General features: G+C 31.1%; 1 protein-coding gene across 1 annotated transcript in view; it reads right to left on the bottom strand.

Moving 5' to 3' along the window:
• Positions 1-10135: 10135 nt before the first annotated feature.
• The window catches only part of LOC139503649 (uncharacterized), a 31310-nt gene continuing 25654 nt past the window's right edge, over positions 10136-15791 (bottom strand). The window contains exons 5-6 of the mRNA XM_071293471.1: positions 12241-12445; positions 10136-10620 (exon numbers count right to left, since the gene is read on the bottom strand). Of these exons, the coding sequence (XP_071149572.1) occupies positions 10481-10620; positions 12241-12445 (345 nt within the window). The 3' untranslated portion in view covers positions 10136-10480. The remainder of the gene's footprint in view (positions 10621-12240; positions 12446-15791) is intronic.

Here is a 15791-nt window from a genome sequence, read left to right as displayed (position 1 = left end):
AAACACCTTAACTGTGTATGTCCTTCAAACGCCATTAATGCGGCATTTGTCAGTGCTATTTCTCCATCACTACCAATCGCTTTGATGCATTTCAGTTCTTTCTCTGCAGAAATCAGGGTGGAGAAGAAATTAAAGTATGTAGTAGTTTCCTTCTTCTTATGAACACATATTGGTCCTACAAATACTGGACTTCTGTTAATCATATGTTTACCTGGGGTAATGTCTTGCAAAAGTGGATGTTGTATGTTGTTATTGTTACATCAAAATTGCCGAAATGAAATGTAGGGTCAATACCTACTATACTACATGGATGTGTTGTGCAAAATCTTTTTAAATCATGTAATTGCTGGTTAGAAGCTAACACAACTATGAAGTCTGGCCTGACATCAAATTTTCGTATGAAAGGCTGTTCTTGATTGTCATACATGTGAAGAACTTCTGTAGCCTCATCCATCTCCTCTTTATTTGTCCTTCTTATGTTTTTGACCTGTTGTTCATTCCTAGGATAGGAACTAGGTCCACAAGATTCTATACCACCGTTTTCATTAATGACGCCTTTCATGATTGATTTGGCTGCTGTTTTTGACTTACTAAGTTCAATCATTCTATTCAGTGTGCTTGGAGCCACTCTACGGTAAGGTGCTGCATGCTTTGACTTAGCATTCCCATGAGGTTTGAGTACAACTGGTTCTATATCTCCAGAAAAATAGAACTGCAGAATGGCATGTGGATATCCATGAATCTCTATTATAAGCCGGCGGAAATTTGGTGTTTCTTTATGAAAGGAATATGTTCTCCAAAGCTCATAAGAAGATATGTTTGTTACCTCGGTTGTTTTCATTAGTTGTAATTTGCCTGTATGGTCTACTCTGTATCTGCGTTTTGCCTTGTTTCTTATACGCCAGACACCATTTCCATCCGCTCGAATGTCGCGTGGGTCTTTTAAGTTCTCTCTGTTGATGATGAAAGCAGCTGGTTTTTGTACATACTGGGGAACAGATACACTGTGTGGATATTTTTCAGCATTAATAATAACCTCAAATATTTCCTCAACGTTCAAACCTCTATTTACAGTTGTAAAAGACTCAAACAGATCATTAAACAATTCACCTGGATAGCTTGTGAAATCTTGAACCTTTTTGGTTTTGGTGGTTTCAACTAATTTACAAACATTGTCTTCTGTTAATATCTCTTCAAGACTGGGTAATGACTCGTCACTGCTTGACAACATTGGTAGTTGTCTTTTTACACGTTTTCTATATGGTGGTCTGTAAATAGAGTCACTGGAATCGCTCTCTATGGTTATGGCATCCTTAAATGACTTTTCAGGAGATGACCATATAGTTATTATTTCATCAATTTCTGTGTCAGGTGTATTCTCAGGTGTATTGTCAGGTGGTGATGAAGGTTCATCTGAAAGAGAGAGGAATGGAATTAATATGATACAATCATAAAATATTTCTTCAGATTTGTGTTAAAATTGTTGCTAATTAACATGATCTGAAAATGTGCTTTGCCGTGCACAGCTTAATACGCCCGCAGGGGTTGAACCCTGAACAGTTTGGGCAAGAATGGACACAATATTCAAGCTTGATACAGGTCTGAATTTGAATTGTAAGGGACTGACCATTTAACTTGCGGGGGGGGGGGGGCATGGTTTTTTCGTAAATAAATATTTTGATTCTGAATTTTGAGAAAATAAATAATTTGGCCAGCAAGGGGACAAAAAAATATTCTGACAGAGGATATTTAGCATAAAAAATAATGTCAAATTTGCAAAAAAATGATTTGTTGCGCTACTTCCCAAAAATAAATAATTTGTGTGCGAAGCGCGCAAAAAAAAATTCTGACCAGAAAAAAAAACCATGCCCCCCCTGCAAGTTAAATGGTCCGTCCCTAATTAAATATTTGACACATTTTAGGTTTCTGACATAGAGTAAAAGTAGTCAACAAACTTGAAATTGGTTAAAATATTTGAATTTATTTTTAATTGAAGATTTTTTCTGTTGCACAATACTTAGTAAATCTGTTTTCAGACTATATAATATACCAAGAATTAGCCAAAAAATGGAAAAAAGTTTAAAATTAAAAAAATAAAAATACACAATTGTAACAGGATGCTGTTACAAAGTCTCCCAAACAAAGTCCCTGTAATTATAAACCCTGTGGTACTACCCCTATATTTTTTCCCATTAAAACTGTCCGATCACACTTGCTTATAAAGGATTTGATGACAATGAAAATTTGAAATGATTATGTTTTCTAATGAAAGTTTTGTGGGGATCTTGACTTTAAAAAAGGGGGGGGTGACCTCAGAGTCTCCTTATATTTCATTTGATTTGTTTTATTGTCCTATACAAGAATATATATATATGGTTTAGGGGTGGGGATCTCTACCATTTACAAGTTCTCAAACAGGAGGGGGTAAGGGTTACCCCCGGGGACTTCCCCTATATTTCATTTGATTTGTTTTATTGACCCATACGAGAATATTTATGATTTTGGGGTGGGGATCTCGACCATTTACAAGTTATCAAACTGGAGGGGGTGGGGTAATCCCTGGGGACTCCCCTATATTTCTTTTGATTTGTTTTATTGTCTCATACAAGAATATATATGGTTTAGGGGTGGGGATCTGGACCGTTTACAAGTTATCAAATACAATGGGGGTGGGGGTGACCCCGGGAACTCCCCCTATATTGCTTTTGATTTGTTTAATTGTCCCATACAAGAATATATATAGTTAAGGGGTGGGGATCTCAACTGTTTTCAAATTATCAAACAGGAGGGGGTCAAGATGACCCCCCAGGGCTCCACCTATATTACTTTTGATTTGTTTAATTGTCCCATACAAGAAAATATATAGTTAAGGGGTGGGGATCTCAACTGTTTTCAAATTATCAAACAGGAGGGGTCAAGATGACCCCCCAGGGCTCACATGTTTATTCACCTTTCAGGAACAAATTAACAACACTTAAAAAGGACATTGACAGGAACATATCTGCAAAGTTTGGTGAAATTATATTTAGTAGTTCTCAAAACAAATATCAAATCATGAAAACTTAAGGAATGACACAGACGACAGACTTCAAGTGATGACAATAGCTCACAGTGTAAAAGTCTAATAATAAGAAAAAAACTTACCTTTCATTTCTCGTTCTGGTAAACCCCTAAGGGCTTCTGCATAAGTTTTAAAAAAAAATTTCTTCGACATGTTGCTTTGCTGAACCAGTATCTAGCAGTGGCTTATTTATTGTCCAACATTGGAACCATTCCCATAACCTCAGTTTATTATATTTTTAAGATGTAAAGTGACACTATTAACCTCTGTACTGTTTCAAAATTGTTTAATTGCTGACATTGTGATAAAAAGTTTACTGATAAAAATGCAATTTTATTACCTTTTCCACATACACTTTCAACAAATTGTCAGTATATTTTTTTATTTTTGAAAGGGACCTATGGTTTGTTAATTTGATATGCTACATTTCATGAGTGTTACAAGGTTGTGTCTTAAATATTGAAAAACATAAAACATTTTTTTTTTAATTCTGATAACAACAATTAAATGGATACATATTATGTCATTAAGATAAATATGATTCTTCAATTCAAAATAACTGAAATAATTGATAGATATTCATCAATGCAAGTTTTTATCTTGCAAGATCTGTCACCAAATAAGCAATTTTATATAATTTTTTTCAAATGAACCATAGAGAATTTAAAATTACTGTCCTCTTTATGCCATTGTATTAGAATAACTGAAATTTGTAAAAACATTAATATCAATGATTAATGCATTAACAAGTTTCATGTTTTTCCATAATATACATTTTTTTTAGCTTTAATTAATTATTATATAATTTTCAGTTATTTTGTATCTCGTATCTCGTATCTCGTATCTTGTATCGCTGTATCTCGTATCTCTGTATTGCCTTTTACACCTTCCCCACTTATATCATATGAAACCAAAAAGCTGTTTGCCATAGGTTTTAATTTCTCAATGATATTGATGCACGATGTAGTATCTTTTACATATGTAGACTGATTTTGAACTATTGGTATAAGAAAATAGTCAATGTAATGACCTATAAGTTCAGTTACAGAACCACACTGTGATATAATTGGTCTGCCAGGTAGAATTATATTTAATTCATTTAATCCATCATGTTGTATTTGTTTAAACGTCTCTGTTTCAAGACGGTGAATTTTTGGGAGAATATAAATTATAACTTGCATTTATGCAACATATATAGTATGGCTTCGAACAATATTCCTTTATCCGATCAGTTCTATTGTTTATTAAGACATGCATCAAAGAAACAGAAAGAGTGATGGATGCTGCATTTAGTTTAGAATTTGGATGCAGTTGCACCGGCAAAATATAAACGAAGATAAACTAATTGAACTGAATATTTGTTGTTGCTGTAATGATGACATTTTGATTTTTAATACAAAAATAAAATAAATAAATAAATAAATAATAAATAAAAAGAGCACCTGCAACATCTTGACGAAGAGTTTACAAGATTACAAAAGGCAAATTATACTCATTATAAGTCAGAAAATTGTCGCTTTGCTGTTAAGAAAGTCAATTATCTGTTTTATATCATTTGAAAAGACGGTGTCAAGGTCGATGACACGAAAATAATAATTGAGAAAATTATCCAGTTCATGAGAATCAGCGCGAGGTCATAAATCAGTTGGTACATGTGGTATGTCTATTTATTAAAAATCAAAACCAATATGTATTTAGTCACGTAGTCCTTATACCCAGCATAATTCTTTTAAGGAAGTCACCATTTAGATTTTTGACACTATCAATAAATTTTATTTCTTCAAAATTTAAAACTATATGTCATAGTTTATTTACAACGAATCTAAACTCTTTTCAAAATTGGACTGATACTAAAACCCTTCATATAAATAACATTGAAAAAAAGTAAAATCACAAAAATACTGAACTCCAAATAATATTCAAAACGGAAAGTTCCTTATCAAATGGCAAAATCAAATGCTCAGACACATCAGATGAATGTATAATAGCTGCTGTCATATTACTGACTTGGTACAGGCAATTTCTTATTTAGAAAATGATAAATTGAACCTGGTTTTTATAGCTAGCTAGACCCCTCACTTGTATGACAGTCGCATCAAATTCCATTATATTGACAACGATCTGTGAACAAAACAAACAGACATAATAGGTAAAAGTGTCAAAATTACAGCAGTCAACATTGTGTTACAATCTCAATCACTAATAAATAAACAAATATGTAACGGGTCCCAAACAGAGAAAGAATATATAAACATTGATCTTTCTGAATCAAACCCATCAAATGGGCAAAAGACTAAATTCTAATGATTTGTTGATAAGATAGGAACGGTTTTTTTTAAATGATCTGTCTGAAATTGGCATACCAGATGTACATGTACATTAGCATAAAAATGACACTTGAAAAAAGTTAAATCACAAAAATACTGAAATGACATTCAAAACGGAAATTCCCGAATCAAATGGCAAAATCAAAAGCTCAAACATTTCAAACGAAAATTATAGTTTAATTTGGCTTGTAAAATGTTCATGCAATTTTGACAAAATATTTTTACTTTGTCCTTTTCACAAAAACATAAAAAAAAATTAAAAATTTAATCACACTCCTTTTACATGTTATATGGAAAAATATCAATGGATATCAATCAGTTTGACTAACGCTAATTTTGATCAATGAGAAGCTTAATATTTCCTTAACATTAGAACGTGATTAAAACGTTCAGTTGAATTTTACAGAGTTATCTCCACGAAGTGTTATGTTTCACCTTGATTTCATTTTCAGAACTAAGAGTTAATATTTTCCAGACTTACCTGTCAACATTCCCTCAATAAGCGCTTTGCTTACCAAAAGTAAAATTAAACATTTAAAATCACAGTATAAGTCTCAGACTGCATTTTAGATTCTAAACGTTCTGTTTCATAACTTTTTGTTTGGCTTTTATAAATATTTTGATATGAGCGTCATTGATGAGTCATATCTAGACGAAACTCTCGTCTGGCGTACTAAATTATAATCCTGGTACCTTTGATAACTATTGAATTAGCAGTCATTCAAAATTTTGAACATTACATTTTTACTATTTCCCAATTCCCTGCTTAAAACTATTCGATTCACTTGCTGTGAACGAGTTTTCGCTAGAGACATCAATCGGGTTGCTTTTACTACAATAACCTTCCGAAATACACTTGCACTTCAAAGACATAACAGCACAATTTTGAAAAATTTGTATACCTAATTTCCATTGGAGCTTAATAGTTTGAATTTGGACTTCACTATGTTTTACCTGAAGCACTCACCTCGTACTAGTACAAATTCTAATGTATTTTTTGCTAACAGTGATTAAGATTATTGCATTATGTTGGCAGCTCACAGTGCTGTAACTAAATCCTTGACATTTTTACCCATTATGTCTGCTTATTTTGATCACACGTTGTTGTCAATATATTGGAATTCTATGCGACTTTCATACAAGCGAAAGGGTAAACTAGCTATTGAAACAGGATTAATCAATCATTTTCTAAAAAAGGTTATGCATGTTCCAAGTCCGGAATATTGCATTGTTTTTCATTCGTTTGATTGTTTTCACTTCTCATATTGCCATCCAGGCCAGAGATACAGGACTTTCAGTTTTGAACTTTTCTTGAAGTTTAGTATTTTTATTATTTTACTTTTTGCACAATTACATTATTTAATAAACTGAGAGAATAAAACGTCAGATTTGTCTCCCTACATGCATGTTTGATTTGTAAAGGTAGAGGTCGGTATTTTTTATTATTTTACTTTTTGCACAATCACAATATTTAATAAACTGAGAGAATAAAACGTAAGATTTGTCTCCCTACATGCATGTTTGATTTGTTAAGGTAGAGTTCGGTATTTTTATTATTTTGCTTTGTGCACAATTACAATAGTTAATAAACTGAGAGAATAAAACGTAAGATTTGTCTCCCTACATGCATGTTTGATTTGTAAAGATAGAGGTCGGTATTTTTGTTATTTTACTTTTTGCACAATTGCATTATTTAATAAACTGAGAGAAAAAAAAAACGTCAGATTTGTCTCCCTACATGCATGTTTGATTTGTAAAGGAAGCAAGACAGATATCATTGGAGGAGTGGAAACTTCACACGAGTTTTCATCTCTTTTTAAAAGTAGTGGCATTAGTCTTCAGTTTAATGTAGTGTTTTGTGTTTTTGTTCTTTAGAGAGCAACAATTTAACTAGAGGGGGAGTTATGTTGGGTTTTTTGTATCCGAGTCAGGAAAAAATTGTAAGTGCAAAGTGCGAACATATTCTGTTAGTTTTCTGACGCTATTAATCAAATTATTTTTTTCCAATTGTTTATATAGTAAGGCATAAGAAAATCTTGGTTCAGAATAAAACAAAATTGTCATTTCTTGACCACAATATTTTTCGGGCATCCAATTTAGGGTCAGAATATTTTTTAAGGAAAAAAACATACCCCTTTATATTTTTGTAATGTTGTTGGTTGTGTTTCTTTAAAATTAATTTTTTTTTCTCCTTTTTTCTTTTTACCTTTTCCTTCCTTGTTAAGAAACAGAAAGTTTCGTTGTAAAGCTGACTTTACGATATTCATTTTTGCTCATTGTGGAAGTCTATATTATCTCCTTTTCATGAATGTGACTTACCGAATTAGACTATTTACCGCGGCTGTGTAATAACTTAAGCAACACGACGGGTGCCACATGTGGAGCAGGATCTGCTTACCCTTCCGGAGCACCTGCTATTACCCAGTTTTGGTGGGGTTCGTGTTGCTTGGTCTTTAGTGTTCTATGTTGTGTCATGTGTACTATTATTTGTCTGTTTGTCTTTTTATTTTTAGCCATGGCGTTGTCAGTTTATTTTCAATCTATGTGTTTGACTTTCCCTCTGGTATCTTTCGTCCCTCTTTTCTATACGATAATTTGGTCTCTGGTGAATAGTTGTCTCATTATCAATCATGCTACATCTATTAGAATCATATTCAAAACAGTGTAGCTGTGGCCATTGATTGACAATCTTAAATTATCCCATTGACTGGGGCAGATTATGTGAACGTTTGTCTGTAACAACCGCTGCTCACTATGTACTTGTTAAAGGCACTTAAACTGTGGGGTCACAAAAGGTTCTCAACACCTAAATAAAGAAATTACAAAAACTAATCAAGAATAACACGATGTTTTGATTTATATCAATAATGTAAATCAAAACATAAAGTTATTCCTGATTAATTTTTCGAACTATTTTAATATTAAAGGCGTTAAGAACCTTTGGTGACCCCACAGTTTAAATTCTATAATAAGTAAGTAGTGAGCAGTTGTCGTTACAGCCACACGTTCACCTAATCTGCCCCAGTCAATGGGATAATTTAAGGTTGTCAATCAATGGCCACAGCTACACTGTTTTGAATATGATTCTATATATTCATAGTCTTTCAAAATAAAGTAAACTCAAAGTGTTATCTATTATTTAATAAAGCAATTAACTATCAAATACACTAATCAATTATTTAAAATAGCAATTAACTATCAAATACACTAATCGATTATTTAAAATAGCAATTAACTATCAAATACACTAATCAATTATTTAAAATAGCAATTAACTATCAAATACACTAATCGATTATTTAAAATAGCAATTAACTATCAAATACACTAATCAATTATTTAAAATAGCAATTAACTATCAAATACACTAATCGATTATTTAAAATAGCAATTAACTATCAAATACACTAATCAATTATTTAAAATAGCAATTAACTATCAAATACACTAATCAATTATTTAAAATAGCAATTAACTATCAAATACACTAATCAATTATTTAAAATAGCAATTAACTATCAAATACACTAATCAATTATTTAAAATAGCAATTAACTTTCAAATACACTAATCAATTATCTAAAATAGCAATTAACTATCAAATACACTAATCAATTATTTAAAATAGCAATTAACTTATAAGTAATACACTAACCAACTATCAACTATCTGATATAGCAAAGACACTATCTATCGGAAAAGACATAACTTTCTGTAGATGTAATTTTGAAAACTAATATGTCAAATATTATAAGACATCATCTTTTCTTAATTTTTTCTTCAAATTTGTTAAAATAGTAAAAATTGAAGATTTCGTTGAATCAAAATTATTTAATGCCCCAAATATAAGCTAGTAAGCTAACACAAGTTTATTGAATCGTTAAACTGTGATGGTCATTCCGATGTATTTCCGTTTTGCAGACTTCTTTCAATATCATTTTGCTCTTTTAACGATTTTAGCTTTCAATTTTAAAGATTACCCGTGATGTTCTTTAATCAATTTCTACTATAATTCTATTTTAGTTTAGCTTGATGAAAAATAAACAGATAGATGCTGATATTAGTAAAGAAAAAAATAAGCAATTCTATATTAATAACTAGAGACTTCAAAGAGCCCGATTTTAGGTTTGGCTGCGTGTAGTGTATACGCACCTTTAATAGTTTTTAACATATAAGACAAAAGCTAGAAATAATTTTTAAAAAATCAATTAAGGCCAATAACCTATATAAGGAGTTTCAATGTAACAAAGATTACCGTACGTTTTGAAGTCTTATAGATCTCGTATTGCTGATTAGTTTAAACATATTTTATTTGTTAAAGTACAAATTGGATAAGACACAAGTCAAACAGACTTATGAAGTCTTCTCCATTTAACATTTATAGCAATATAAAATGGAGAAGACTTCATAAGTCTGTATTGCTGATCAGTTTTGATGCTCAAAGTTTTTATCTATGTATTCTAATTTTCGAATAACCAGTAATATCGGCGGTCATATTTACCTAGTTATTTTTTTATTAACATTGCTGTTAGACATAACAATCTATCTCTATTCATTTTTCAAGGTTTCTTTCCAAAAAATACAACTAAAATGGTCCTCTTACTGTTGATATATGCCAGAAACTGCATTTAACCCCTTTGTTCTATTTTAGCATAGTGACATTGTTTGTTGATATACTAAGTACCCAGGGACAACTTTTCAACAATACACCATATTTAAAGTTAGCCCTGTTGTTTTGTAGGTGAAGATTACAAAAAAAAACGTTTACAAAGATGGACAAACTGGCGTTGGATGATAACGACTGACGCCAAGCAATTAACTAAAAATGATCATGATAATGGTTCTACATAAATGTATGGACGGAGTGTGAATGCTTAAAATTTTTGACATTATCTATTTCTGCATCAGTTCTTAAAATATAATTTCATCGGAAAGTCATGGGTGCTTTTTATATAAATGTGCTCCGTTGAAGTAATACTTAATATTGCAATGTATTCTTTATCAATAATAAATGTTCTATTGAAATTGTAAGTGTTTCACTGTAGGCAAAATGTATATTTAAAAAGCTGCCTAGAATGTTTTCTTTTTATGATTATCTTAATCCTCTGCATATACTACATTCCTTGATGATAATCCCAAGAATAAAACCGCCAACAAACACTATTGATACCACTATAAATATTCCTAGTCCAAAGTGTCCAATCGTCTGGTCTTTTTCTTGTCCTTGAAGTCCTAAACATAAATATCATTCATTAGATTATTGATGAGTCTTATGTAGACGAGACGCCGCTCGTCTGGCGTAATAAATTATAATACTGGTACCTTTGATAACTATGTATATTTATTGATATGACAAAACAAGAATTAGTGCAATCATGTTTAAAATACAGATTGTGTGTCCATGCTTGGCTTATACTGAACTGACAGCACATCGTTCTGGTAAGTATCAAATCAACCAATGATATTTCAGCAATTATAATTTTTGTGAAAATGTTGATAATTCGCGAACAAAACATGCGGTTTATGAAAGGTCTTTTAATCAGAAAGTAAATCAGACCGTGTCAGATCTTTGTAAGCGAAGGGTGGACATATGATTAGATTGAGAATTATACAAGTGTGTGTGTTTTTATACAACACTGATAATGAAATATTTCTTCACAGAAACATAATTTATAATATCATAGATACATTATAGTAATGTAGAAAAACCTCAATGTTTATTTTTGGGAAAAATATATTTGGTAGATCTATAATATTGTTTTGACATTGCCATAAAGTGCGATATTTGGCAAGCAACAAAACCAGGTTCAACTAACCATTTTTTAAATGTCTTTTACCAAGTCAGGAATATATGGAAGTTGTTTTCTAATAGTTCGTTGCATTATCGTTTTTGTTGTTGTTGTTGTTTCCCTCTTATAGTTGATGTGTTTCCCTTGGTTTTAGTTTGTAATCCGGTTTTGTTTTTTCTCAATCGATTTATGACTCTTGAACAGCGGTATACTAATGTTGCCTTTGTTCGATTCTTAAATTCATATGCAAAAAAGTTGCCTTATACCTTCTCCTTCCATTGGCCCGAAATACTTTCCTGGATGCCTCTCATCCGTAAAACTCACATCCAATAAATTAAAAGGACTGAATGAGTACATACTTGATATGCTTTAAGAGCGAAAGATACCTAAAGAAAGTAAAAAGATCCACTTTCGCTAGTGTGAGATTTTTGATATTAGGTTTAAAAAAAGTCTATCTGTTTATCACAATCATGTATGAGACTTGAGTTGTGCTGATTTTAAATCGCATTCAATTCTTTACGTTGTAATTGTAAATAGTAAAATCACAAAAATACTCCGAGAAAAATTCAAAAAGAAAAGTCCCTAATCAAATTGCAAAATCAAAAGCTCAAACACATCAAACGAATGTATACCAACTGTCATATTCCTGACTTGGTACAGGCATTTTCTAATGTGAAAAATAGTGGATTAAACCCGTTATAGCTAGCTAAACCTCTCACTTGTAAATTATTGTTCGAAATGTCAATGTAAACATTTTATCCAGAATTGTTTCAAAGTATTAAAAAAAGGTACATTGAAAACAAAGTTCTTGAAAATTGATTTCACTTGTCTGACTGATTATTAACGTTGTAACCGAATTAATTTGTGTATGCAATTCAAATCGTACTCGTTTTTCATACTCATAAGGATTTTTCTTTGTTTTTGTACATATTACAGTGGCAGAGTAATAGGGATCATTACATTTAAATGGAGACATATAGTTTAACACCCCTTTAACCGTGGTTGGGAATCCCCTTTTGAAAATGACTGGATCCGCCCCTGTTATAGATGATGCATATTTTACCTTGACCAGAGTGTTTTGATGTGTGCGACATGCAATCTTCGTTAGCTGGTCGTAGAGTGTTTACTATTTTGCTTTCTCCTATATTACACGTGACTTTCAGTGCTTTCGGGCACTTTGATTTGATGGCTGTCACCGGAAGGTATATTCTGTAAGCTTCGCCTGGTGCATCGGACGTTGATTTTAGTTCTTCGGAATGATCTGCTTTCTGAAAAAAATCAGAGGTGATTTTACATATCTTACCAGACTTAGTTACAAACAGACAAATCTTCTCACATAGAAATTGCTGCTCCTCGATTCTCTTCAATTTCGGACTTTGATTGGCCCTTTAAATATTTTTGTAAATGCACGTCTTGAGTATACGTTTTACATTAACTCATTACAGTAACGAAGATTAAAGTTGTGTACGACAGGCGCGCATTATGTCTACACAAATCTCATCAGTGACGCTCGCATGCAAAATCCCAGAAAGGCAAAATTTTATATGCATGGAAGACTAAAAGTAAAGAAAGGTTTTTTGTCCTAATAAAGGTAAGGTAATCTTTTCCTGGGGTAGTAAAGCCTTTCAATATTTCGTTAAATTCAAAGTTTTGTAAAGAGTTTATTTATAACTACATGAACTATGTCCATATCAATGGAAGAAATTATATCCTACGACCAAGTATCTTTGCATTGTGGGTGTCTTCAGGTTCTTTTTAATAAAATAATGTGATACAAGTACATTTCACAATATGATAGACAAGAAAAAATACAGAAATAACGTTTTGGGTCATATTGCTTTAAAAATTGATGGGTTCATCGGTAAGTATGACTAATCAAACCAATTAGTTTCGTAGACTTCTGGCATCAACAAACTGTTCACAAATTACTTTTTAATGAATGTTCAATAAGGTAACAAATAAACCTTCAACTCCTTATTTTCTTTTCATGTATTTTAAGACAACGTCGGTAATAATTGTATTTGATAAATCAAACAATGGCAAAATGTCTACCGTGTACGTGATTTACGTATTTCTGTATTTCATTGTATCTTTATATTATAAATATAATTTTAACAAACTCATTATATAACAAGGATTTACATCCAAAAAAGGAGTTCTATGAATGATCATGTCAGCTGATACCACAATATAACCTTTAATACTTTTGTTCTCAATTAGGTACATGATTTTCATTATAACAAGGATTTACACCCAAAAAAGGAGTTCTATGAATGATCAGGTCTGATACCACAATATAACCTTTAATACTTTTGTTCTCAATTAGGTACATGATTTTCATTATAACAAGGATTTACATCCAAAAAAGGAGTTCTATGAATGATCATGTCTGATACCACAATATAACCTTCAATACTTTTGTTCTCAATTAGATACATGATTTTCATTATAACAAGGATTTACATCCAAAAAAGGAGTTCTATGAATGATCATGTCTGATACCACAATATAACCTTCAATACTTTTGTTCTCAATTAGATACATGATTTTCATTATAACCAGGATTTACATCCAAAAAAGGAGTTCTATGAATGATCATGTCTGATACCACAATATAACCTTCAATACTTTTGTTCTCAATTAGATACATGATTTTCATTATAACAAGGATTTACATCCAAAAAAGGAATTCTATGAATGATCATGTCTGTCTGATACCACAATATAACCTTCAATACTTTTGTTCTCAATTAGATACATGATTTTCATTATAACAAGGATTTACATCCAAAAAAGGAATTCTATGAATGATCATGTCTGTCTGATACCACAATATAACCTTCAATATTTTTGTTCTCAATTAGATACATGATTTTCATTATAACAAGGATTTACATCCAAAAAAGGAGTTCTATGAATGATCATGTCTGATACCACAATATAACCTTCAATACTTTTGTTCTCAATTAGATACATGATTTTCATTATAACAAGGATTTACATCCAAAAAAGGAGTTCTATGAATGATCATGTCTGATACCACAATATAACCTTCAATACTTTTGTTCTCAATTAGATACATGATTTTCATTATAACAAGGATTTACATTCAAAAAAGGAGTTCTATGAATGATCATGTCAGCTGATACCACATTATAACCTTCAATACTTTTGTTCTCAATTAGATACATGATTTTCATTATAACAAGGATTTACATCCAAAAAGGAGTTCTATGAATGATCATGTCTGATACCACAATATAACCTTCAATACTTTTGTTCTCAATTAGATACATGATTTTCATTATAACAAGGATTTACATCCAAAAAAGGAGTTCTATGAATGATCATGTCTGATACAACAATATAACCTTCAATACTTTTGTTCTCAATTAGATACATGATTTTCATTATAACAAGGATTTACATCCAAAAAAGGAGTTCTATGAATGATCATGTCTGAAACCACAATATAACCTTCAATACGTTTGTTCTCAATTAGATACATGATTTTCATTATAACAAGGATTTACATCCAAAAAAGAAGTTCTATGAATGATCATGTCTGATACCACAATATAACCTTCAATATTTTTGTTCTCAATTAGATACATGATTTTTATTATAACAAGGATTTACATCCAAAAAGGAGTTCTATGAATGATCATGTCTGATATCACAATATAACCTTCAATACTTTTGTTCTCAATTAGATACATGATTTTCATTATAACAAGAATTTACATACAAAAAAGGAGTTCTATGAATGATCATGTCTGATACCACAATATAACCTTCAATACTTTTGTTCTCAATTAGATACATGATTTTCATTATAACAAGGATTTACATACAAAAAAGGAGTTCTATGAATGATCATGTCTGATACCACAATATAACCTTCAATACTTTTGTTCTCAATTAGATACATGATTTTCATTATAACAAGGATTTACATCTCAATTAGATACATGATTTTCATTATAACAATGATTTACATCCAAAAAAGGAGTTCTATGAATGATCATGTCTGATACCACAATATAACCTTCAATACTTTTGTTCTCAATTAGATACATGTTTTTCATTATAACAAGGATTTACATCTCAATTAGATACATGATTTTCATTATAACAAGGATTTACATACAAAAAAGGAGTTCTATGAATGATCATGTCTGATACCACAATATAACCTTCAATACTTTTGTTCTCAATTAGATACATGATTTTCATTATATCAAGGATTTACATCCAAAAAATGGAGTTCTATGAATGATCATGTCTGATACCACAATATAACCTTCAATACCTTTGTTCTCAATTAGATACATGATTTTCATTATAACAAGGATTTACATCTCAATTAGATACATGATTTTCATTATAACAAGGATTTACATCCAAAAAAGGAGTTCTATGAATGATCATGTCTGATACCACAATATAACCTTCAATACCTTTGTTCTCAATTAGATACATGATTTTCATTATAACAAGGATTTACATCTCAATTAGATACATGATTTTCATTATAACAAGGATTTACATCCAAAAAAGGAGTTCTATGAATGATCATGTCTGACACCACAATATAACCTTCAATACTTTTGT

This window comes from Mytilus edulis, chromosome 14 (assembly GCF_963676685.1).
Source record: "Mytilus edulis chromosome 14, xbMytEdul2.2, whole genome shotgun sequence".
Lineage (NCBI taxonomy): Eukaryota > Metazoa > Mollusca > Bivalvia > Mytilida > Mytilidae > Mytilus > Mytilus edulis.
Note: the sequence above shows the minus strand (reverse complement) of the source record. Positions and strands in the feature narration are given on the sequence as shown.